This window comes from Mirounga angustirostris, unplaced genomic scaffold (genome assembly GCF_029215605.1).
Source record: "Mirounga angustirostris isolate CCGP_5_RB_7025 unplaced genomic scaffold, mMirAng1.0.hap1 SCAF_7, whole genome shotgun sequence".
Taxonomy (NCBI): Eukaryota; Metazoa; Chordata; class Mammalia; order Carnivora; family Phocidae; genus Mirounga; species Mirounga angustirostris.
Window position 1 is genome coordinate 8,552,387 of NW_026991715.1, and position 24,530 is coordinate 8,576,916.

General features: G+C 55.5%; 1 protein-coding gene and 1 long non-coding RNA gene across 7 annotated transcripts in view; one reads left to right on the plus strand and one right to left on the minus strand.

The window, feature by feature from the left end:
- Nucleotides 1-19,164, minus strand: part of TBC1D9B (TBC1 domain family member 9B) — a 44,732-nt gene extending 25,568 nt beyond the window's left edge. For 4 of the 6 annotated variants that reach the window (XM_045890590.3, XM_045890581.3, XM_064595763.1 and 1 more), the window contains exons 1-7: nucleotides 18,956-19,163; nucleotides 15,581-15,691; nucleotides 11,554-11,672; nucleotides 7,564-7,792; nucleotides 6,477-6,735; nucleotides 5,477-5,684; nucleotides 2,696-2,908 (exon numbers count right to left, since the gene is read on the minus strand). In XM_045890590.3, the coding sequence (XP_045746546.1) occupies nucleotides 2,696-2,908; nucleotides 5,477-5,684; nucleotides 6,477-6,735; nucleotides 7,564-7,792; nucleotides 11,554-11,672; nucleotides 15,581-15,691; nucleotides 18,956-19,073 (1,257 nt within the window). In that variant the 5' untranslated portion in view covers nucleotides 19,074-19,163. Of the gene's footprint in view, nucleotides 1-2,695; nucleotides 2,909-5,476; nucleotides 5,685-6,476; nucleotides 6,736-7,563; nucleotides 7,793-11,553; nucleotides 11,673-15,267; nucleotides 15,456-15,580; nucleotides 15,692-18,955 lie in introns of those variants that run through there. The other 2 variants (XM_064595764.1, XM_064595765.1) reach the window with 2 other exon arrangements.
- Nucleotides 18,175-24,530, plus strand: part of LOC135365328 (uncharacterized) — a 35,930-nt gene continuing 29,574 nt past the window's right edge. Inside the window, exon 1 of the long non-coding RNA XR_010412947.1 lies at nucleotides 18,175-18,307. This is a non-coding gene — a long non-coding RNA (uncharacterized LOC135365328). The remainder of the gene's footprint in view (nucleotides 18,308-24,530) is intronic.

Here is a 24,530-nt window from a genome sequence, read left to right on the forward strand (position 1 = left end):
ATGTTTGTTTGCTTATTGTCTTGTCTCTCCCACTAGAATATAAGCTCTGTCTAATCTGTTCACTGCTCTATTCCCAGTGCCTGGGGTAGCACCTGGCACCTAATGGAAATGCAATAAAAACATCTTGGGGGGGACACCTGGGTGGCTCAGTGGGCTGAGCGTCTGACTCTTGGTTTCAGCTCAGGTCGTGATCTCAGGGTCGTGGGATTGAGTCCCACATCAGGCTCCCTGCTCAGCGCAGAGTCTGCTTGTCCCTCTCCCTCTGCTCCTCCCCACCCCACCCCCCTGGCTCATGCTCGCTCGCTCTCAAAATAAATAAATAAAATCTTTAAAAAAGCCCCCAAAACTATGCTGAGTGAACAGTGAGCATTCAGAAGGGGCCAGGGGTCTATGCTTACTCTGGCCTGGTAGGCCCTGTCATTTGTCGTGTTGGGCCTCATGAAGGCAGCTCAACATTCTTTTCACCCAACCTAAACTCACTCTCTCCTGAAATCCCAGATCAAGCCCAATTTCCTCTAAGAAACCTTCCTAAATGTCTCCAATGATCAGAGTCTGTCCGGCCCCTTCCCATCCTTCCCTATCTACTTACTGAGCATTGACTACGGGGGTGGAAAATATAAAGGCCTCCGTGGGCCAGACCAGGTGGGGCTTTGGGGAGCTGGAGGGCATGTGCCACTGCTTGGCTCCAGGGCCACCTGGTGCGAGTGTGGGCCCCGTAATGCCAGGGTTGCTAATTTTTCCAGAGAAGCCAGATATGTGGATTTTTACACGGACTCCTCTAATCATGAAGTGTTTTTGCAAACTCAGATTGATCCATAGCACACATATCACCTTCTAACTCACCAGGAAGCAATCAAATATGGCCATGGTTGTGCCAACCTCAGTGAGCTCCCTCTGGTCACAGATGGACTGAGGGGAATAACTGTCATGGACCGAAACAGCTGCCTAAGTCTGTAAGTTCATAATTATAATGACAAAACGAACATCACAAATGCCTCGATCATATCTGGAGGATACTAGAAATGCAGCTCATCGTTTTAACAACTGGTGAATAAAAGCAGGGGATAGGGGCGCCTGGACGGCTCAGCCGTTGGGCGTCTGCCTTCGGCTCGGGTCATGATCCCAGGATCCTGGGATCGAGCCCCGCATCAGGCTCCCTGCTCCGCAGGAAGCCTGCTTCTCCCTCTCCCACTCCCCCTGCTTGTGTTCCCTCTCTTGCTGTGTCTCTGTCAAATAAATAAAAAATATAAAAAATAAAAAAATAAAACAAAAGCAGGGGATAAAAGATTTCCTCTGCCCTTCCTAGGTGAACTATGCCTCAGTAGCGAAGTAGTTGATGAAGGGGGTTCTCTCTAGGGACATATTCCAGGCTCATCAACAGAAGGATTGACAGTAGACTGCCGCCATCTTGCAACCCCTGATCTATGCAAAGCCCATCAGGGACTGAGAACAGTACACGACAGGATGACCGGGTGTTGTATATAGCTCTTGGTGGAAGTACATAGCTCCTCAATCCCACGTACAAGCAGACTCGCCCCTAAACACGCAAACAACTGAACCTGAATCTGATCTGGGTCTCACTATTCAACCACCAATCTACAGGAGACAGGGGACAGAAGAATACTGTAAATGCCTTCAGAGGGATGCCATCAGGAAGCACCAGACCGTGAGACCCTCTATAGCACAAATGACCCCGTTCCTTCAACAAAATGCCGCAAGAAGAAAGAGAGACGGAGCAGACCTCTCCAGATCAAAAGGAATTTAAGAGACATATTGACTGAGCACATATGACCTATGTGTACTTCAATGCCAATGATGCTCAGACGGTAAAAAGTACATCTATGTTTGGGGAAACGCGAATACAAGTGCAGTTGACCACTGAGCAACCCGGGTTCTGGATGCGCAGGCTCACTTATGTGTGCGTGTTTTGGATAAACACAGCACTGTAAATGTATTTTCCTTCCCTTAATATTTTATTAACTACATTTTCTTTTCTGTTACTGTTAAGAATACGGTATATAATACATGTAACATACCAAATACAGGTTAATCAGCTGTTTATGCTGAGTAAGGCTTCCAGGCCAGGGTAAACTTAGTAGTTAAGTTTTGGAAAAGCCAAAAGTTCTACGTGGATTTCTGACTGTGTGAGGGGTCGGCGCCCCTAACTCTTGCATTGTTCAAAGGTCAACTGTATTTGATATTAAGGAATTACTGTTAATTTTGGTGTAATAATGATATTGAAGTTAAGTCTTTAAAAAGAGGGTCTTCCCTCCTCCAAAAAAAACCAGGTCTTTCCCTGTAAAAATCCCTGAAAGACTGAAGATTGACCAGAGAAATACCAGTAAATGAACCCACGCTGGATAGGCCTCGACTGTGGCAGAAGTTCCTGTGGAATGAAGATGAGGCTGGCTGGTCAAGCCCGAGAAGGTTTCTTATATGCAATGGGGCTTGAGGCAGGCGGGGGGTGCTCAGGAGGACTGGGGGGCCGCGGTGGGGTACAGAGGGGCCTGTGAGCTCGGGCAGCAAGTGTGGCAGGGACACCCACGTTGGGCTAGGTTAGGCTCGCCATCCTGCACCCAGAGGGGGCCCTCCCACCTGAGGCCATGGCAGGCACCAACATGGAGGCTGATGGCTGCCCAGGCTCTCCTCCTGGCCCTGACCGCCCCGCCCCACCGCTCCCATGGGGGCCTCTCACCTCCGGGGCTGGGTCCGCGGTGCTGGCTTTCCTTCCCCCACCATTGCCTTCGGGCTGCTTGGACGGCATTTTCTGGAGGAAGTCAGAGATCTTCTGAACTAAGAAATCGCGGTCTTTCAGGTTGGCGAACAGGAAGGTCATTTTGCTCTTGGTGCTAATGGACAGGGGGCTGGGCAGGACACTGGAGCTGTCGGCTTTTTCGACAATGGTCACCTGAGAAAGCAAAGTGAGCACTGGGGGTGGGTGTCTGGGGATGGGAAGCTGACCAGCTCTGGGCATGTGGGAGCACAGTGGCCTCACGCAGTCCTCTCCGGGCCAAGGGCACTGGCTGGGCCCCACCGCGTTCCCGTGCTGAGTCTGCCGCTTATTGCCGTGGGACTCTGAGCAAGTCACCTGCACAGGCCAGCCTGGTTTCCCCCTGCTGATGGGGACAGTGAGCCCACCGGCCTCGCGGGACCATCGTGAGGATGATGATGCAGAAGTGCTCAGCCCCGCTGGCGGCCCATCCGGCTTCCCAAAGACGTCCAGTTACTCTCACTCTAAAGCATGGGGAGCAGCCCTGCCTGCACGCTGTCCTAAACACCGGCTCCCCGGGTACTTGCCAACAGGGGCGTCCCGGGCCCGGCTCTGACCCTGAGGCGTGTGGACAGCATCATAGGTGTGGAGGGTGCAGAATGGGCTTTCAAGGGACGCCTCTGCAGAGCCTGTGGCCCAGGGGGGTCACAGACAACAGACAGGCAGGGACTGGCCTGACACACAAGGAAAGGCTGGAGAAGCCGGGGTAAGAGTGAGCAGGGGCGGGCAAGTGAGCGTGTGCAGGTGTGCGTGTGTGTGTGTGTCCAGATGCATGTGAGCATGTGTGTGCACAGGTCTGCACGCACGTGAGCTAAGATCTAAGAAGGGGTGAACGGTTCACTGAAGGTCCCACGGGTCCCGGCGGGGCATCGACATGCGCTGACGGACATTCTCAACTACGCGGGGGGAGGGGGCGAAAGGCTCAGGTGCAGGTAGCACCCTCCTGAGGGGGCGGCCGTGGACAGGAAGGGACGTGCGGGGGGGACGCGGGAACAAGGCCTGGTGAGGATCCAAGCCAGCTTCTGCTCGCCAGCTGAGCCAACGGACAGCAGGAATGCCGCTTTCCGAGGCGGGGCGCAATGTCCGCTCTGCAGCCTGCTCTGAGAGGGAAGCCCTGTGAAGGCCCCTGGTGGGCGCACTGGGGATCATTGGCGCCAGGCCAGGGCCCCTGTCCTGACCCCAGAGCCCGAGTCCGTCCTGCTCCCCACCTCAGCCAGGCTCTCTGCCATCAGAAACACCGGGATCATCGGGAGAAACAGAGCTGAGGCCTATGGAGACCTCTGCACCCACCCCCAGGCCTTGGCCCAGGACAGACTCACGGCCCAGCAGGAACAGGGAATGTGGGGTCAGGGGTTACCTGAGCCCTCAGCCGGAAGCTTCTGGAGCTGTGGCTCTTTCAAGTCCCTTGCCTCGGACTTGCCTTGGGGAAACGAGGCAGCACACAGAAGAACCCCCCTCCCCCGACACCTACCACCGCTGCACCCACAACTGGAGGGCTTTGTAAATGCAGGGGGGCCTCACAACTCCAGGCTGTTAATAAAATCAAGATACTGCAATCTAGATTATAACTTAAGAACCTCACTGTGCTTCACAGAGCTGAACAGCCACTCTGCCCTGCTGGGCCATGAGGAAAAGGAGGCCTGAGGACCTGCTCTGACCTTCTGCGGGGGGGGGTCTGTCAGTGCTTTCCACCTTACGGGGGCCCTCTCCCTCACTGTCCACACCCTTCACTGCAGCATAGGACAAACGGCCTTGCTTCCGTCAGGGTCACTGTGGAAGCCTAAGAAACCTGAGAAAAAGTTATCTCTGACAGATGAGAGCCGTCCCCATCCCTGACAGGTGAGAGCTGACCCCTACCTGTGACAGGTGAGAGCCGTCCCCATCCCTGACAGGTGAGAGCTGACCCTTACCTATGACAGGTGAGAGCTATCCCTATCCCTGACAGGTGAGAGCTGACCCCTGCCTGTGACAGGTGAGAGCCGTCCCCATCCCTAACACAGGTGAGAGCCATCCCCATCCCTGATGGGTAAGAGCTGACCCCTACCTGTGACAGGTGAGAGCCGTCCCCATCCCTAACACAGGTGAGAGCCATCGCCACCCCTAATGGTTGAGAGCTGACCCCTACCTGTGACAGGTGAGAGCCGTCCCCATCCCTAACACAGGTGAGAGCTGACCCCTACCTGTGACAGGTGAGAGCTGTCCCCATCCCTGACGAGTGAGAGTGGACTTCCAGTGGCCCTGCTGGAGTCTGAGTCACAGCCAAGGCAAGTGTCAGGAGAGGAACGTGAGGTGGCCTCTGAGAGTGACATGGTGGGGCTGGTCAGGGGTCAAAGTCCTCCAAGCTAAAGCAGGCCTTTGCTAAAGTCCAACTGCTGGACCACGAAGGCAGGCCTCAGGGACACTCACCCGCAGGAGGCCTCTGGGATCTGCTCAGGGAAGCACAGAACTTTGCTGGAGTTACCTGAGCTCTCCCAGCATGCCAACCCCCAGCCTGTCTCCCCACCAGGTAAGGTGACCCCTGAGGCAGCATCCAGCTCACCCGCCTGGAGGGGCCCGGCACAAGGCAGGGGCTCAGGGAAGTTGCTGACTCACTATGTGCCCTCCACATGCCCACCACCGAACGCCAGGGGGCTGCCCTGGGCTGGCGACCCCCACCAGGTGCCCCAGGGAGTCAGGGCAGAGCTGGTGGGGGGACCGGGGGCTCACCTCCCGCAGGGGTATGATGAGGTGGCAGGCGTCTTCCTCTTTGCTGGCGAAGCAGATGTAGTTGCTGGAGATGAACATCTGGCCAGGGATGTGCAGCTTGTTGAATGGGGTCCACAGGGTACAGCCCGTGTGGCCATCCAGACGCTCGTCCCTGGGCAGGCGGAAGGTGGCCCGGTAGCACTCATTCTTGGCTCGGGCATCCAGGTCTCTGGGAAAGGCCAGGGGGTGGGAGGAAAGGGGACAGTAGTTAGGGCCAGTGTGCCTGCAAGCGGGCTTCCATGTGGGATTGGGCTCTTTGGGGTCCTCCCATGAGCAAGTCATGGCCAGGGGATCTCAGAGTTCAATAAAACACACACAGCAGATGGCGAGGTACCACGAGACACATTTGTAGGACCAGCAAACAGCATGCCCTGGAGCCCTGAGGGCTCTGGGGGACACCCAGAAGCTTGACAGGGTTTGACATGTCACCTGCTTGGTGCTGAGGGCGGACAGGGCCCTGGGGCCTGGAGGTTCCTACACCTGTCCCGCACACCTCTGCCCTGAGGTTGCTGTTGCCCGGGAAGACCCAGCCCCACCTGGACACCCAGACAAGGACCTCCTGATCTTAAACACGTGACTCTGTGAATGAACACAAAGGCATGCTTGCCCGATGACCGTGTGAGGTGGCCACCTGGCACCCTGCTCCTGGCCCCCTGCTCCTGGCCCCCTTGGTGGCTCTTTCCTTGTAAACATCTCTTCCCCCAGCCGCACGGGGGCTGCCGACAGCCTGAGCAGGGCCTGGAGGGCACACCCTGATGGATGGTGTCAAGTCCTGGCCCTTGCTTGTTTCCTTTCTGGAAGGTTCCAAAAGCACCCCATCACAGGCATGGGGAGAGTGACATCCTTGGATGGTGCCCTCTTGTAACTATGTGCAACCAGCCCTTTTCTGGGGCCTTCCTCCCACAGGGCACCTGGGAAGGGAGAGGAGGGCCGGCCCCTCCCACCCCAGGGGGCTGCGCACCGCTTCAGAGCCGAGATGTTTCTGTGTGGCCGGGTAGGCCGGGGCAGCGCCTTGTCCTCCAGGAAGCCCTCGCTGTCCAGCAGCTGCCGCATGGCCAGGTTGGCCAGTTGCTCCATGAGCTTGAAGGTCTCGCCGATGTTGAGGAACATGGAGAAGAACAGCTCCTGGTCCCGGGTGTCCACACGGATGCTCTCCGGGAAGAGCAACGTGGCATTCTTCTCCAGCCTTGTGACGTCCACCCACTGTACCACCAGGCTCACTGGACACCAGCAGGGACACATAAGCCAGTGGGTCACACGGGCCGGAGGGCTGGACAGCACCTGTGCCCGAAACCCACTGGGAAAGCCGTGCCCCGAGGGAATCACGGACCGTATGCAACCCCCCCCCGCCCGTGTCTGAGCCTGGCTGTGCCGGGACAGGGGCTCCACGAGGAGGGCCCGGGCCATGGGGGTCTCCACTGTGTCCCAGGCCAACCTGGCACCCCGCCCTGAGAACGTCCTGGTGACTATCTGCCCCACAAATGGCTGAGGGATGACACAAATGCATGCGGGGAGGTGAGCTGGCGGGTACCCTGCCTGGTGAGGAGGTGCCAGGCGGGAGGAGGGCAGGGCGAAGGATGTGGCAGGTGTGTGCACGGTGGGGCAAGGCCTCGCTGTGCTCAGAAGGGCTGAAGCCCTGAGAGGCTCTTTCTGGGGCTGGCGTGGCAGCAGAGGGCACCGGCTGCCCCTGGGAAGTCAGCCTTGTGCTTCCCGCAGCACCACGTAACCTGGAGCCACTCGGGGATGGCATCTGCCCTAGAATGTTCGACTTAAAGGAGGGAAGGGAGCCCCTGAGCCGTGGCTCTGGGAAGAACCAGGTTGGTGGACGAAGGCGGGCCAGGAGCCCCCAAGAGCCAGGTGCGTGCCTACCTCAAGTCCAGGTCTCCTTGCTGCGGACCTCAGAGGCACACTGGGTTTCGGGGAGATCCCCGGGGTGTGTGTGTGCATGCAGAATATCGGGGGACCGCGCTGGAGGAAGCCCCTGAGGAACTCTGGTGGTCTGGAGAGGCGGGGACCGTTCTGGAGGCGGGGGTCTGGGGGCGGCTCACCTTCCTTTCCCAGTAGGAACGAGTAGAAGCACAGGTGGTTGACGGTCAGGTAGAGCCAGCCCTGCCGGGGCACGCGGCCCTTCCAGAAGCTGCAGGAATAGTAGTTGACCAGCTTCTCCCCCTCCGGCATCCCGAACTGCTTCCGCATCTTCAGCTCAGCCTCCTTGAATTTCCCAGGGTCCTCGTCTCCCTGGGGCTGCAGGTTCTTGTTCTCTTCCGCGATGATGCCCTGCAGGGGGATGAGGGGCCTGATTCCTGGCAGGCCGGGGGGCGGGTGGGCAGGCGCTGAGACCCTGGACTCCTGGCCACTGGCCCCAGGGCCACAAGCTGGCGAGGCTGAGGCAAGTGGTCAGACAGATGCCAGGCAGGTTCCCTCAACTCCTGAGCTAATAATACCTCAAGCATGGCTGCCTGGAAGTAGGGACTTTTAAAATAAACATTTATTTCCACGTAAAATTTCTGGAAAATATAATAAACATGCTAAAAACCCCACACAGTAGGGCAGTGTATTCAGGAAGCAGGAGTCTCCCCCTTGCCCACTGTAGCCACTCTGCTGGTTTCCTGCAGGGCTACAGGCCCTGATGTGCCTCTGAGCAAACATGTGGTTTTCTCTTTCCCTCTTTCTTTACCCAAATGGCATCCAGCTATGGCAATGTTCTGTAAAGTGCTGTTCTCACAATGGGGATGTTCTGTATTTATTTGACTTTCTCCCCTCTCTCTCAATATACCAGGGGCTCCTGCTTCTTGACCCCACCCACAGACCAGCTGCAGGCCCCTCCCAGTTCAGGGCCCCCTAGACCAGCTCTAGACCCCTCCCAGCTCAGGGACTCCAGACCAGCTACAGGCCCCTCCCAGCCCAGGGCCCCCAGCCCAGCTCTAGGCCCCTCCCAGCCCAGGGCCCCCAGACCAGCTCTAGACCCCTCCCAGCTCAGGGCCCTCAAACCAGCTCTAGACCCCTTCCAGCTCAGGGCCCCCAGACCAGCTCTAGGCCCCTCCCAGCCCAGGGCCCCTAGACCAGCTCTAGACCCCTCCCAGCCCAGGGCCCCTAGACCAGCTCTAGACCCCTCCCAGCTCAGGGACTCCAGACCAGCTACAGGCTCCTCCCAGCCCAGGGCCCCCAGCCCAGCTCTAGACCCCTCCCAGCCCAGGGCCCCCAGCCCAGCTCTAGACCCCTCCCAGCTCAGGGCCCTCAAACCAGCTCTAGACCCCTTCCAGCTCAGGGCCCCCAGACCAGCTCTAGATCCCTCCCAGCTCAGGGCCCCCAGACCAGCTCTAGACCCCTCCCAGCTCAGGGCCCCCAGACCAGCTCTAGACCCATCCCAGCACAGGGCCCTCAGCTAGCTCTAGACCCCTCCCAGCTCAGGGCCCCCAGACCAGCTACAGGCCCCACAGACCAGCTCTAGACCCCTCCCAGCTCAGGGCCCCCAGACCAGCTACAGGCCCCAGAGACCAGCTCTAGACCCCTCCCAGCTCAGGACCCTCAGCCAGCTCTAGGCCCCTCCCAGCTTGGGGCCCCCAGACCAGCTACAGGCCCCCCAGACCAGCTCTAGACCCCTCCCAGCTCGGGGCCCCCAGACCAGCTCTAGACCCCTCCCAGCTAAGGGTCCCCGAGACCAGCTGCAGGCCCCTCCCAGCTCAGGGCATGTCCATGCTGCGTTCTGCTGGCATCTTCACTGTCCTTTAGGAACATGTGGCAGGAGGAACTGTCCCAACCAATGGGAATGAGCTGGCCTGGCTCACAGGGTTGGGATTCGGTTTGCTGGCCGACAGAATGGGACTGTAAAAATCACTGGACAGATTTTAAATGATTGAGTCCATAGTTTCAGGCATATTCGGGTTTCTTATTTCTTCCTGAGTCCCAGCTTCAGTAATATTACGTGGTAGGCCAAATAAGAGTCCCCCAAAGATGTCCACATCCCAAACCCCAGAGCTTGGGCATAGATTACCTTATGTGGCACAAAGGGACTCTGCGGATGTGATAAAGTACGGATTCTGACCCAGGGAGAGGGTCCTGGATTATTCAGGTGAGCCCAATATGTCACCACAAGGGGCCTTGTGAAGAGGAGACAAGAGGGTCAGAGCCATGAAGGGAATGAGAGGACACGAGTGGGGAGAGAGAGGGCGTGATCTGGAGACGCCACATTGCCAGCATTGCAGGTGAAGGAAGGGGCCCAGAACTGAGGAAGACCAGCGGCCCCTAAAAGCCGGAACTGGCGAGGAAACGGGCCTCCGGAAGGAGCACGGCCTGCCCACACCTGGCGTTCAGCCTGCGAGACCCACTGTGGACTGCTGACTTCCAGAACTCCCAGATAACGGGCCTGTGTGAGGCCATGAAGTTTATGGGAACTTGTTGCAGCAGCAATGGAAGCGAACGCATGCTAGTGGGAGAAAGTGTCCGCGCTGTCTAAACTCTTCAGTTTACTCGTTCAAAGCTGTTCATGGCATCTCTCTCTCGTTTCTAAAACTCTGCTTTTTTATAGGTGCTCCTCCCAGTTCCTTCCCAACCCTGCTCATCTGAGGCCTCCTGCTTTGGTCCTGGGTCCCTTTTGCCACAGGTTTGTTTGTATCTTAGGTCGTTCCCTGGACCCGCTGCCTTTCTGCATTGTTCTCTAACAAGAGTCCCTTGACTATTTCCTTCTGAATTCCTCATTTCTGGGCTCAGACAGGCTAACTTACTGAACTCGACGCTTGGCTCATTAACGTCCTCTCCTCAAGATTTAAGCCTTCGAATTTCCTGCTGTGTACTGCTTTCGCTACTGCCCACAAATTCGGATACGTAGGAGCATTCTGATGATCATTCTGTTCTAAATATTTTCTAATGCGCATTTCTTCTCTAACCCATGCATCGTGAAGTTTTTGTTCTGTTTTGTTGCTTGCTTTGTTTGGGTCTGGCGGGTAGGAAGCATTCAACAACGTTGCTTCATCATTATTATTATTATTGCCCAGCTTGCTCACTGGGACAGTGGAGACACTTGCCTCTGCTCTCCTTGCCTTTTCTCGTGGAGCCAGAAAGGCAATCAGGTCCTGCTCAGAGCCTCAAAGCCCACGGGGAGGAGCCAAGGAACTCTCAGCGCCGTCTGCCTGTGTCTAGAAAGTTCTGGAGTAACGAAGTCACGGGGGCCTGCCCAAAGCAGCCCTGAACGGCTAGACTTGGACCCAGTAAGGGCCCTCTGAGCAACCTAATCTAAGGCAAAATCACCGGACAGAAAGAAGACGACACACATGCACATGCGCTCAGGTAGATGCTCATTACGGCGTGAATTAGCCCCCGAAGAGGAAAAGCCGAAGCATCTCTGTGCTATGGGTTTTGACACACGGCTCCAGTTTTTAGAGCTGTAACACACCCCACGAAGTGTACCGTGTGTGACTTCGCAAGTCCCCTGAGCCCGATGCGCTCGGCGCAGGACTCAGTAGGAAGTGCTCGGTCAATGCCAGGCTAGCAAGTAGCACGGCTCTCATTTTGCAGAACAAACGGTGGCTGCTTCCCCTCCCACCCTCGGCCTGTTTCTGCTGACGGTGCTGCAGGGAGCATCGTGGGACCCACGCGTCACTCTGCACGTGTGCCTATGCCATATGACCGACGCCCGGGAAGGGAAGTGCTGTGTCAGGGGGCACACGCAGTTGTCAGTCGTGTGGGTTTCCTAAATGAAACGTGCCTCCGGCTGGCCTAGCCCTTCCAGCATTTTCCTGTTATGTGAGCCAAGGGACTGGCCGTCAGCGGTGTGCGCCCGCCTATTCGCTCTGAGGCCCTTTGCAGGGCACGGGAAGCCGGGGCTCTGCATGGTCTGAGCCCGGCGCCGGCCTGGAGAGGCGGGGTCCTGCCTGGCAATGAGTTCCATCAAACGCCCCTTTCAAGAGCAGGAGGACAGAGTGCATGCTTGCCTTCCCCCTCTGCTAAAGGGAGATGTCTGCCGAGTGAATGAGATGACACAGGCCAACACTGCCCGCCCCAGTGGGGCACGGGAACTGGAAGTGGAAGGTGAGCCTTACGTGGATCTTGCCCTTGACGAAGGTGGTGATGTCCTCCTCATTGTCGAAGATGGACAGCGTCTGGAGTAAGTTACTTTCCAGCCATTCCCAGTGCTTGGTGATCTCTTTGCGGGAAGAACCTGGGGGGAGGGGGGTTTGGTGGAGTGAAGAAGAGGAAAATCGTTACAATCACCAGGCCTTAAACGTAAGTTCAGAGGCTAATAACACGGATGACCTGATTTGCTCTACCCAGGAGACTGCAATCTTCAGGCTGCTTTCTCTTTTCCTTCTCGATGTTGAGTATAGGCAATGTAACAACAGTCACACATGGTCCCGGTGAACCCGAAAGTAACTCTGGCAGAACCGCAGCGGGTCATGCGGAAGGTAAGGCCCGCACCTCCGCTAACACCAAGAGAGACTGACCACTACTTTCCTCTGTGTCCTTCCAGAAGCAGTCTATAGATCTGCCCGTTTGCCTGGTTGTCACGATGTTCCTTCGGGATAAAGGATTTCATGTGGTCTCTGATATACAGGGAACTAAGTGACCGCGGTCCTCCGGAGGATGCCTTCCTGCAGGACTCCAGGCCCCTAGCCGGCTGGTCTCCTGCTGGGCACGCCAGAGGCTCTCACCCCTCTCTCTGAAGCCCGCTGCAGCCACCCAGGCCTTTGCCTGCAGGCCCCTCCTCCCCATCCCTGCTCACATCCCAGCCCTGACCCTGCCTCCTCCGGGAACCCCTGCCTGACCCCATCAGCTTCTGGCTGGCTCCCAGTGTCTGCCCTGCCTTGGAGGTGGTCCCTGGGCTCCTCAGGGAGGGACCCTGCAGGGCACAGCAAGTCCAGCGGTAATGGAAACACTTAGAGAAGGCAGTTCACCACCACTCCCAAGGGCAGGGCGGCTGTTTTCTCACGCACCCCCCCCCCCCCGCCCCCGGGAACTGGGAAAAGGGTACCCCGGGAGGAGAAGCAAAGGGATAAGGGAAGTCTTCTGCCTGGCCTGCTTCCCCTGCCTCTCTGGGGTTTTCCTTGTGCCTGGTGGGGGCTTTGCCCTCAAGAACTGCTTTCTGAACGAATGAACACAAGAAGAAGGGGGAAGGGCCTGCCTCCTTCCAGCTGACCCAGGGTGGGACAGTTTACGGACTGAGAGTGCCCAGAAGGCCCAGCTGATCCCCTGTGACCTATGCCTGCACACTGGCCATGGAGGGAGCCTGAGCGAAGACATAAGACCAACACGGCTGTGGCCCGCAGACATTTTTGCCCAGAGAATCAGGCACCCCGTCCTTCCCTGCCTGGCTACACTCTTCCACCAGCTGGAGACTCCGTCCTGTGGCCGTCCTGGCCAGGCCGAGTTGGTTCCCACCACCTCCTCCGTCCCCGGCTTGTTGCTCTGGCACATGTCACAGCCCAGCTGGGCTGGGTGAGGGGTGACTGTTTCTTTACCCTTACCCAAGGAGCTCACTGCTCTGACAATCAGTTCTGAGTCAGGGCCCTCCCCCTCCCCCGTGGGCCAGCGTGAGGCTGCCTCTGTGAAGGCCAGTAAACCCAGGACCATACAACTTACAGCGAGCCGTAACACACAATCCAAAGGACCCCTGCAGGCGCCTTCAAGCATCCATTAACGACCTTCCCCCCCATTTTTCTTTGGGCTTCTCACGTGGCCTCTTTTTCCTGGTGTACAGAGACCAAGGTCTAGCTGGTAGGGGAAGGGATTTCTCTCTTTCTCTCCTTTCTGCCAAGAACCCACTTTTGAATTTGGAAGTTAAATCTGCAAGTGAGGCAACTCCTGGCAACCTCAAGCAGAAGAAATCTTGTCCACGCTATCTGTGCGGATCTGTGTGTGCTTTGATTACAAATACTCACATGTGTGCATTTAAAGGAATTATTAGTTAGAAGTAACTCAGTCTTCATTTAGCCCTAAGTAAACACAAACTGTGCCATCTTTGTGTTGGGTTTAGGGACTAAAAAGAATGTAATTGCTAATTATTACGAAGCGCTATTTCTGCTTTCAGACCTTTTTGTGGAGTCTCTTATTTACTTCTTAGAGAATCGTGGAGACAGTACCATTATTTTCATTTCACAGGAGGAAACTGAGGCACAGAGAGGTTAAGTAAGTGGCCCAGTGTCACAGAGCCAGGAAGTCACCAAACCACGATCCTAACCCAGGCTGCCTACCCTGGCCCTCCGGGAGCTGCCGGTCTAGGGGGACAGCCAGTGAGCCTGCAGTGTATAAGGTGCTGGTAAAGACAGGGCGAGTCTCAAGGAGCCAGAAGGAAAGGTGGCTGTCTGGGTCTGGGGAATCTGGTTTTCCATAGGAGCCGACACCTGGGAGGGGTCTCAACAGAGTGGGAGGCTGGGTGGCTGGGGGGTGGGGGGGGACGCCAGGCACATTGATCGGGACAGGGGTGGCTGGGGACTTTGGACCCTGTGAGTGTCTGGTCTGGCTGCAGGCCAGGTGTGAGCTGAGGGGAGGACAGGAATGGAGGGGGGCTGACCCGGAAAGGCATTCAGGGGCGGGCTAAGGAGTCGGGATGCACTGGGCAGGTGTGGGCATGACCACGTCTGATTTGGCAGAGCTGAAGGGGAGGGGCGTGCCCAGCAGAGGTCAGGGCAGAAGCTGGAGCAGCTCGGAGCGTGTGGCCTGAGGCTAAGGACTAAGGTTCCCCAGCAACGGCGGGGCTCCTCCCCAGCTCCTCCCCAGCATCAGGCCCGGCTGCCACCAGCGTGGCCACCCTCCTCCCTCCCCTCACTGCCACTCCTGCCTCCTCCCCATCTGCTCCCTGAGAAAGAACATCACTGAGATAGGAAAATCTCGAGGGCCCATTTTAGAGTCACGTGCCTCGCCCCAGCCCAGGCACACACTGACCTCCCTGCGCCCCACCCCACGGAAGCCCCTCTCTCCTGCACGCTCTGGAACCAGCAGGGCCGGGGTCCTACCGTGCCCCACTTGGCCTTGGGCACACCCAGACTTAGAAGCCTCTGTCTATGGATTCATACCCAGGGGAAAGGGCACCTCTGTTCAGGACCCCTGGGAGGAAGCGGACTTCTAAAGCCAGGGTCCCAGCTGTGGACGCTCTCATCACCTTTCTCAGGCCTCCTAACCCCCTCTGGGCCACTGCTTCCTCATCTTCAAAATAGAAAAAAAACAAACCCCAAAGTTCCACCTTCTTGGGAGGTTTGCGCAAGTGCCTGGCCGGCAAGAAGTGCTATCTGAGTGTATCCGTGAATATGTCCAAGTGACCTCAGCCAGGCTGGTACCCACTGACAGGGACCTCCTCCCAGACTCTGGGAGGGTTGTGTGTGTCTCCTCCCGGGAGGGCGGCCACGGCTGACTGTCATTTTTGGCGGCAGTTACGTTCTACAACGTCTCCTGGAACACGGAACGGGCCAAGACTGATCCCAGGGGAGCTACGGGGAGGGCTACACTCCTGTAAACATCATCATCAATCGATCAGTGCATGACTGTTTCACGCAGCTTTCTGTTTAAAGGCCCCTTATTTCATATATGTTAATTCCCTAACACCACACTCAAGGCCAGCATCGGCCGGAACTCAGGCCTGAACGGAGCTCCGTGAACATGCGTACCCTCCCCACGAGGCACATCACCGCGTCTGTGCTTAGGAACACAGCCGGCCCCTCGGCACCCCACTTGGGGCCACTTGCACCAGCAAAATCACCAACCAAACCCACAAAAATGCCCGAAGTGTGGGCCCGTAGACCGCAGAAAGGACCCTCATTTACCGTTTGACAGCCACCAGGAGGCAGAAGGACGCCTTGTCCCTCTTTGGCTGGGAACCTGAGTGTCGGGCGGCTCAAAATTTTCACTGCACATGTCCATGACTGTCCACAGATAATCCCCACGGTGTCCAGGGCACCCGTGAACATCTGAGCTGCCTTCCTAAGTGAGATGCCGGCCTGGGCCGTGTGGGCTGAAGGAAAGGCAGCATCGGGTTCTCCAGAGACAACATCCAGCCCAGGAATGCAGGCTGTGTCCCCTCCCTCCTGGGGTCCCCCCCGCCTACCTCGTCCAGGGCAGGCCCCGCCCGGCACCTACCACATGCCACTGTCCAGTAGATCTGCGAGTCCTGAGTCTGGTGCAGGATTCGGTAAGGGGCCACGCGGGCACTGGAGTCCAACACCACGTCCAGGGTGCCCACGAGAAGACCTGGGGGCAGGGCAGAGAGAGGGGGGTGAGGGAGAGCCACGCTCACAGCCGAGCCCTGGAGGCCGCCCAGAACGGCAGCACCGTCCTCGAGGCCCCGGCCCAGACGGAGACACGTCTGGCATCCCCCTCGTCCACCAAATGACTTCTTTTTCCTCAAAGGCCTATCGAAAAATCCCCTCCCACTTCCTGGCAGCTTCTGCTCATTCCCCAGACTCACAAACACTTGTAGGCAGGGGCTGCTGCAGGTTTTAGAAGGCCTTGTTTATAAGCTTAAACAATTCTGGGAGGCCCTCTTTAGGAAAAATACAAAATTAGGTTGTCTTCTGTTTTTAACTTATTTTTAATTTTTTTCAAAAAAATTTTTTCAAAATTCCCAAAAATGAGAAAGTACAACCGTCACAAATTAAAAACAAAAACAATACCACAAGTATGACAAAATTCAGACAAATAGTACAATGTGTTTTATTAACTGCCAGACCCATCTCTTTAGGTACATTTTCTCCTGACATTTTTGGTCATGTACTCTGCCACTTTTTCAAAAAAGTAAGACAATGATTTTGTAAGATCACTTTCCGTTATCAACAACAGGATGATAATATAGTCTTTCCTCTGCCAAGTAATCACAAATTTTTTTCTCGGAAGTGTTAAGGAAGTTCCTTGTGGCTTCAGAAGTCATGACTGAAGAGGACACAGCAATTTTTATAACTGTCCAATTTGGGAAAACACTCATCCAGTTTTTTCCATCTCTGAAGCATTTTAGGGCATTTCAAATTTTCCTTCTCATCACATATAGCCTTTGTTGATGACACCATTTCCCCGACAAATCCGAGGAAATGTCTGCCTTTTACCTGTGTTTGAGTCTCTCCTCTTCGTTAAATGAATTATCAAGCTACCTAATAATCTGTTCACTGTTCCTATTTGGAATTTATGTTTTCCTTTTTAATGAAGTGCTGCTTTTGGTATGCTCTGGAAATAGCCTGTTACCATTTTCCTGTTGATGTCAGAATAACTTCTACTGATTGTATTAACTCGACTGTAACACTTTTGTTTCATATTCCATTTTAAACTATTTTTTTCCCTCCCCAATCTTGAACAAATAAAATTACTGATTACAAAAGAAGGTACCCATCACATACACCCAAGTTAGGAGTCTGTAATCTTTCACTTGTTTTACTGAAATGTTCTAAAATGTCTCCCTAAATTGCAGTTCAAGTGGCACATATTCAAGCTTTATCAGCGTTTGGAATAAACTTTTTTTTCATAGTTCCTGTTGGGGTTTCTCTTCTGGTCTTGGAAACTTTATTTTAATGCTTATTCTGTTGCCATATCCATGTTTCGAGACCTGAAAGCTTTTCTGCGGGCAGACCATCTCATCACACTCAGACTCTTCCTTCTTCTTCTTCTTTTTTTAAAGATTTTATTTATTTATTTGACAGAGAGCACAAGCAGGGGGAGCAACAGAGGGAGAAGGAGAAGCAGACTCCCCGCTGAGCAAGGAGCCCGATGTGGGGCTCGATTCCAGGACCCCAGGATCATGACCTGAACCGAAGGCAGACCCTTAACTGACTGAGCCATCCAGGAGCCCCTTATACTCAGACTCTTCAGGGAAAGATCCAGGCTGTTATCTGTTTTTAAAAACCAGCCCGAACAAAACCACATCACTAACTGTTCCTCCCTTGGGGAGACAGGGTTCACGAGGCCATGGTGCCTATGACAGCACAGGGAAGGCCAGGCAAAGGCCACGGCAGGACTCACCAAACCTCGCTGGAACAGGGAGCTGAAGGAGTGGTTCCTGGGGTGGGGGTGGGTGGGCTCTGTCCTGGGGGGACACAGAGAGATGCATGAGGTGGAAAGGCCCTTCTGTGCACAGGAAGGCGGAGCACAGAGGGTCCCAGCCACCCTCTGAGATGATCTTCAGAAGCACAGAGCACAGAACGAGCCGCTGGACCAGACTGGACACGCTGGTATGCTGGTGCAACAGAAGGTTCTGGGCACCGTGCCTCGCCTTCCTGCACCGGCTTGCAGTCGCTTCTGGGGCTGACCATCATTCCGACTCTCCAGAGGGGCGGCTGTCTAACCGCCGCCGAACAGCTAGTCCAGGCCGCAGGTCCAGCGCTGGCTCCTGGGATTCCTGAGGCTGTTGGGAGGCAGCCCGGGGCACAGAAGGGAACACAGTTTTCTTAGGAAAGGGACAGTGTCTTCCACATTAGGAGGTGTGGCCCAGAAGAGGGTGACAGAGGACGTCTGTGGGAAACTTCTGCTGCATCTGGCAGGACTATCTTCGCTGCTAATGTTTCAAATCAGGATGCTTCACAGAAATCGCTGTTGGTAACTTGTAAGATCTGTCAGCGTTGGGCCCGCAGTCTTGTTCGGCCACAATGGGCCACCGGAAGCACAGACGCTGGTCCAGCCCCGAGCACGCGCCAGCTTGGCGGGCTGCCCGCACAGGCTTGGAGCAGGTGGGACCTCGGACCACAGCTGCAGAGGGAACGCCCAGTGGCCCTGCCCTGAGTCCCAGATACCCCACGACTCCGGGGGGTGCCTGTTCACCGACAGCGGTGCTGCCCAGGCGGACAGAGGGGCACCCTGGCTGGCTCACCAGAACAGCCTATACTGGTAATTAGGCAGAGCCTCCGTCTGCAGCTCTAGGGCACCAAGGAGCAGGAAAGGTGGGCGAGGAGAGACCAGAGGGATGGGGGCTGAGGCCAGCAGCAGCTCGGGGCACCTCCGATCTCGCTACAAGGGCAATTTGGCGGGGCGGGGGGGGGAAGAGGCAAAAGAAAACGTGTGCTTGTGTCACTTGGTCCCCGGAGGCACTTGGGGAAACTGAGGCAGAGGACGAGGACCAGGAGGTGTCGCCGACTTTCAGCTGTGACTCCCACTCCAGGAGGCTGCTCGCGCCTGGGCTCAGCCCCGGGAAGCTCACGGGCACCGCGTCTGGGCAGAGCCGCTGCCAGCTGTCCCCGCGCCGCCCTGGGCCGGCCGAAGTCACCGACCGGCCTCCTAACGCCAGCGCCCTCGCCTTGCCCGGGTCCTAGGCCCGCGCTCCCGGCGCCCCCGCCCCCCGCCCCCGCCCCCCGGCCGCGTCCCCGCCTCCCCGCCTCCCCGCTCCCCCCCGGCCCCCTCCTCGCCTCCACGACCCCCGCCGCCGCCCCCGCCCTCCCCCTCGCGCCCCGGGGCCCGGCCCGGCCCCCCGCCGCCGGCGCGCCCTCCCCGCCCGGCCCGCGGCCGCGTCCACAGGCCCGGCCTCCGCGCGCCCCTCACCCGTGAGGCCGCCGCCCTTGCCGTGGCCGCGGCGCCGCTGCAGCACGAAGAAGGGGTTGGCCCGCTCCGTCACCCACAGCGCGTTGGCCACCAGCACCTCCTCCGGGCCCAGCCACATCGTGCGGCCGCTCGCACCGGGCCGAGGCCGGCCAGGCGGAAGCGCCGCCGCCGCCGCCGTCGCCGCCGCGCCGGAGCCGAGCGGGCGGGGCGGGGCGGGCGGGCCGGGCGGGCGGCGCCCCCTGGCGGGCGCGCGGACCACCACACGCCGGCTCCGGGCCCGCGGGGCGCGCGCAGCTCCCGGCCCCGCCCGCCCCGGCCTCCGTCACTGGCCCGCCGCCCGGCCCGGCCCGGCCGCGTCCACCTCCCTCCCGCCCGGGCCCCGGCGCTGCAGACTCATCTAGGAGCGACGGGCCCGCCCCGGGGACACGGGCCTCTGGCCAGAATGGCCGAGTGCCCAGGCCAGAGGAACTGGTCGTGCGGAGAGCCGGGCCCCTGGCGTTTTGTGAAAATGTTTTGTGGGTGAGGGAGGAAATGTAAAAAAAAGAAAAAAGAAATAGCGTTTGCAAAAAACACCTTCGGCGGATTGTGTGGGCACCCCAGGGCGTGTTAACTTGGCAGAGGGCGGCTGGAGAGGGCTAGAGACGATTGTCGTCATTCTCAGAATTCGGACACATGGACCTGAGGCTAGGAGAACCTCCGGGAGCCCCGAAGCTGGCAGGATCCTCAGAAATCCGTGCAGTCCACATACCTGACAGATGGGGACACTGGGGCTTGGTGGTCTAGGGTTCAGGGACAGGGCTGGCCCTGGGACATTGGGGTTTTCTGCATAGGCATGGGCAGCAGCCCCCTGGGCAGGGGATGGGGGGGGTCCCTGCTCTCCCAGGGCTGGCCTGTAGGGGTTGACCCCCTCGCAGTTCAAACACTGACCTTTTTTTTTTTCTTTAGATTTTTTTTTTTTTTTAATTTATTTGAGAGAGCGCACAAGAGGGGTGAGCGGGAGAGGGAGAAGCAGACTCCCCGCTGAGCAGGGAGCCCGATGTGGGACTCGATCCCAGGACTCCAGGATCATGACCTGAGCCGAAGGCAGTCGCTTAACCAACCGAGCCACCCAGACTCCCCTGCTCTCCCAGGGCTGGCCTGTAGGGGTTGACCCCCTCACAGTTCAAACACTGACCCTTTTGAGGGAAAGGGGGAGCTGTGATCTACATCTGGGGCAGTCCAGAATGTCCAGGGCCTGTTGGGTGGCAGGATCATACTGCTGGCCTGAGCCTGCCAGGACCCCGCAGGAGGGCAGAGGGAAGGGAGCACTTTGGGATCATCCCGGGAGGCTTAAGATGGTTGCCAGTTGGGTTTCTGTCACTGGCCTTTAAGAATCCAGTATGATAGATGATAGATGTAAAGTAGGCAATTTTCATGGCTGACAGCCAGAGTGATCAAAAGTCTTCTGAAATCTTGCGTGAGACTGAATCAAGATGCAGAGGCCATTTTTCTCTAAGACCTTAGAAGCTGAAACTGATAATGTGCTCTCTGGGGAGTCAGCTACCCTCAGGAATCTGGAGTACTTGTTAACACCCTGGGAGGTGGTAAAGGGTTATTTTGCTCCTTCTCAAGCTTGAGCATGTATCAGAATCACCTGCAAGGCTTGTTAAAACACACTTTGCTGGGCCCCACCTCAGAGGGTTTGCATTTCTAACAAGTTCCTAGGTGATGTTGATGCTGCTGACGTGGAGACCACCTTTTGATAACTTTGCTTTATAAGAAGGAAAAGAACAAACATTTATTGAGCACTTAGGCTGTGCTAAGCCTACTTCATTTTTCCCCTTCTTCTAAGATATAATTCATGTTCCATAAAAGACATCGTTTTAAAGTGCACAATTCAGTATTAGTAATATTCACACAGTTGTTGCAATTATTACCACTAATTCCAGAACATTTCCATCACTCCAAAAACAAGCCTCTTACCTATTAGCAATCAGTCCCCGTTCCCCAACTGCCTCCGCACCCGTCAACCACTAATCTATTTCTGTCCCTCTGGATTTGCCCATTCTGGACATTTTGTATAAATGAAATCATACGCACTATGTGGCCTTTGTGTCTGGCTTCTTCCACTTACTGGAATGTGTTCAAGGTTCATGTTGTAGCAGGTATCAAATCCTTCATTCCTTTTTATGGCTGAGTAATATTCCATTGTAGAAATACACCCTATTTTGTTTAGCCATTCATCAGTTGGACATTCAGGTTGTTTCCCCTTTTTGGCGATTATGAATAATGCTGCTGTGAACATCAGTTTTGTGGGCACATGTTTTCAGTTCTCTTGGATACATTTCTAGGAGAGGAACTGCTGGGTCCTATGGTAAAGCTGCGTAACTTTTTTTTTTTAAAGTATGTTCCATGCCTAGTGTGGAGCCCAACACGGGGCTTGAACTCATGACCCTGAGATCAAGACCTGAGCTGAGATCAAAGAGTCGGATGCTTAACCAACTGAGCCACCCAGGCGCCCCTGTGTTTAACTTTTTGAGAAACCACCAAACTGTTCTCCAAAGCAGCTGCACCATTTCACATTCCCACCAGTGATGTGTGAGGGCTGCAGTTTCTCGTATCTCCACATTTGTTATTGTCTGTCTTTTTTATCATAGCCACCTTAGTGAGTATGAAGCAGTATCTCATTTGGTTTGGATCTGCCTTTCCCTAATGACTTATGATGTTGGGTATCTTTCCACGTGCTTGATGGTCATTTGCATATCTTCAATGGAGAACTGCCTATTCGTATGCTTTGCCCATTTTTTGATTGGGGTGTCTTTTTTATTGTTGAATTGTAAGAGTTATTTATATATTCTATTTTTTTTTTTAAGATTTTCATCATTTATTTGAGAGAGAGCATAAGCAGGGTAAGGAGCAGAGAGAGAAGCAGACTTGAGGGGGGGTGAGGGACAGAGAGAGAGGGAGAAGCCGACTCCCCACCGAGCAGGGAGCCCAACGCAGGGCCTGATCCCGAGATTCCGGGATTGTGACCTGAGCTGAAGGCAGATGCCCAACTGACTGAGCCAGCCAGGTGCCCCGTATATATTCTAAACATTAGACTGTTACTAGCTAAATGATATTAAGCCTTCTTCTTACATTCTTTAAAATCTAATCTCCACGTGTTAACCCTATGAGGTATTTTATGAGCCTTACATGAGAGACAATACAACTGAAATCCAGACAGAAGAAATTATTTGCCGAGTTCATACTAGTAAGTGGCAGAAGTGGTACTAATGTCCAGACCTTTTTGGGTACTAACTCTTTTCCACACATGTTGGCATTTGCTGCCTTTGTCCCGACATCCACTTCTTCCTGTGCAGCATCACAATTTTGTTGAGGAAACCACACCTTTAGAACTCTCAGCTCCTGTCTTTCGGGGGAAGCCACATTCACTCCATGGCCGCAGAAGTGAAGCCCATGCTGGCCTTGGCCACTGGCATACACCATCTCTGTGACCACAGTGGCTGGTTCAGCGAGATAGCCACGGGCCTCCAACCAAGCCAGTCAGGCTCAGAGAGATGCCCATTCTGGCCTGGGTTACCTCCTGGGGAAGGAGACCAGCTCCCGTGCTGATGGGGCTACCACCACCCTGAGCTGATCCTGGAGCTTCCCCGGAGGAAGCATAGCTAGGATGTGTGACCCGGTGTCCGTGTTTGGGGGCCAACCCATGCCACAAGAGACACGAGCATAGCCCCTGGCATTTTAGCTTTCGGGAGCCACTAAGTTCCCCTTTTGCTCAAGCCAGTTTGGGTTGGGGTTTCTGTCACTTCAACCAAGGGGGCCCTCACGGATACAGATTACCACGTGGCCAAAGGAGCTTTTTTAATAGGTTTTTATTGGAATGGTTATATTAGCAAATCCCACACATACAGGTATACACTATCGGCATATAGGTATATACCATACCATTTCACTACTTAATTATACTTACATTAACCATGTGGACCTGGGCATTGTGCTGCCCAGGACATTTCAAAGGGCTAATGAGATCTGATTGCCAAGAACTCAGCTCACATTCTAGTGGCAGGTATCTGTGTTCTAGACAAGGTAACTCCCCCCTACAGTGAGCCCCCAAACTAAGCAAATGATCGATTTTGCTTTTTTGGCTATTTGGTGTGTGTTCTTTCTGGCACGAGCTATCCATTGGTGAATTAAAATTCAAGTGCATAGTTTCCCTTTCATCCCTCAAGGTGGAAGGGAAGTCATTTGCCACATTTAAGTATATCCCAAGCCTCCCCCACCCCCAAATTACCTGTACTACAGTTAGAAAAATAGTTTTGTATGCCATCCTCTGAGATGTTGTGCATAGTTAGCAGGAACCCAGAATGAGAGGAGCTCTGTGAATGACCCAAATGTGAAAGGGGTAACTTGAATATTTTAGATGAGTACAAAAGCTATTGAGGGTCAAAAACAATTGTGACATGTGTAGCCTACAGTTTGGACCAACCGACTCCTTCTCTTGTTTAGGAACAGGACTGTTCTGGTAGGTGAGGGCCGTTCTCCGTACCCCAAATAGCATTTCCTAGCTTGGAGTCTTTTTCCTGTCTCTGTGATCACACATTCTGACCCCAAGCACCAGCCAAGGGCTCCCCTCCTCCAGCCGACGGGGGTGGGGGGGTGGGGTGGGGAATGAAGGACACAGTGCCCTCTCCAGGAAGGCATGTGTCATTTCAGGCGGGGCACCCAGTAAAGACGCTGCCACCCTGACTCTGGCCACAGCTAGTGACTCCGTCCACACAGCATGCTGGCACTCAGTAGGCAGCTAACCTGCTTAGGAACAGCGTACATGAGTGAAGGGAAAGAAACGGCCCAGGTGGTAGAGTCTACCTATCCCCCACCCCCACCTTTTGTTTTTACAAACATCCCTGCTCAGTACCTACCAGTCACTAGTATAGTCCTTTAATATCACACAGCGTGAATACCCTTGGATTTAATTGTGGATGAAGGATAAGTCTGAAAACAAATTCAAATTCACTTTGCATTGGGTTAAATTTGTAAAAATATAGCTCAGAACAATCATCTGTAGCTTTCGACAGTAGCCAGTAGCTCTAAAGAGAGCTGGGGAGAGAGGGTGACAGTCCGCTGAGGGGGTAGGTTGCTGATGAAGGCCAGCCGGGCTTGCCAGATGACCGACCGACATGACGTGTGTCTTCCCCGCACACGTGCCCACCCAAGTGGGTGACAGTGGACTGGTGGGAAATGAGCCTGGTTTCGGGCCAGCATTCTACTGGGCAGGCGGGGGGGAAGGGGGAGGGCCTTTGAAGCTGTGTCCCAGGGGATCAGGGATCCACTGCAGCTGAGAAGAGGTTGCTAGTGACATCCTCCAGCTCTCGGCTTCTCCACCCAAGGACAATGCATGTGGTTTATAAAGGCGCTTACCCTGATTTTGATGACCACCCTTGGCTTGTGCACAGGGGGCTCTGGCAGCTGCCTCTGGGCCCCCAGCAATGCTCCCCAGGCCTGCTGGAACAGAGAAAGTCATTCCTTTCAGGATGCCAAGCCAGGTCAGTGCCACCTGGAATCTCTGTCTTTTGTGGTATATGCATGTAGAAAA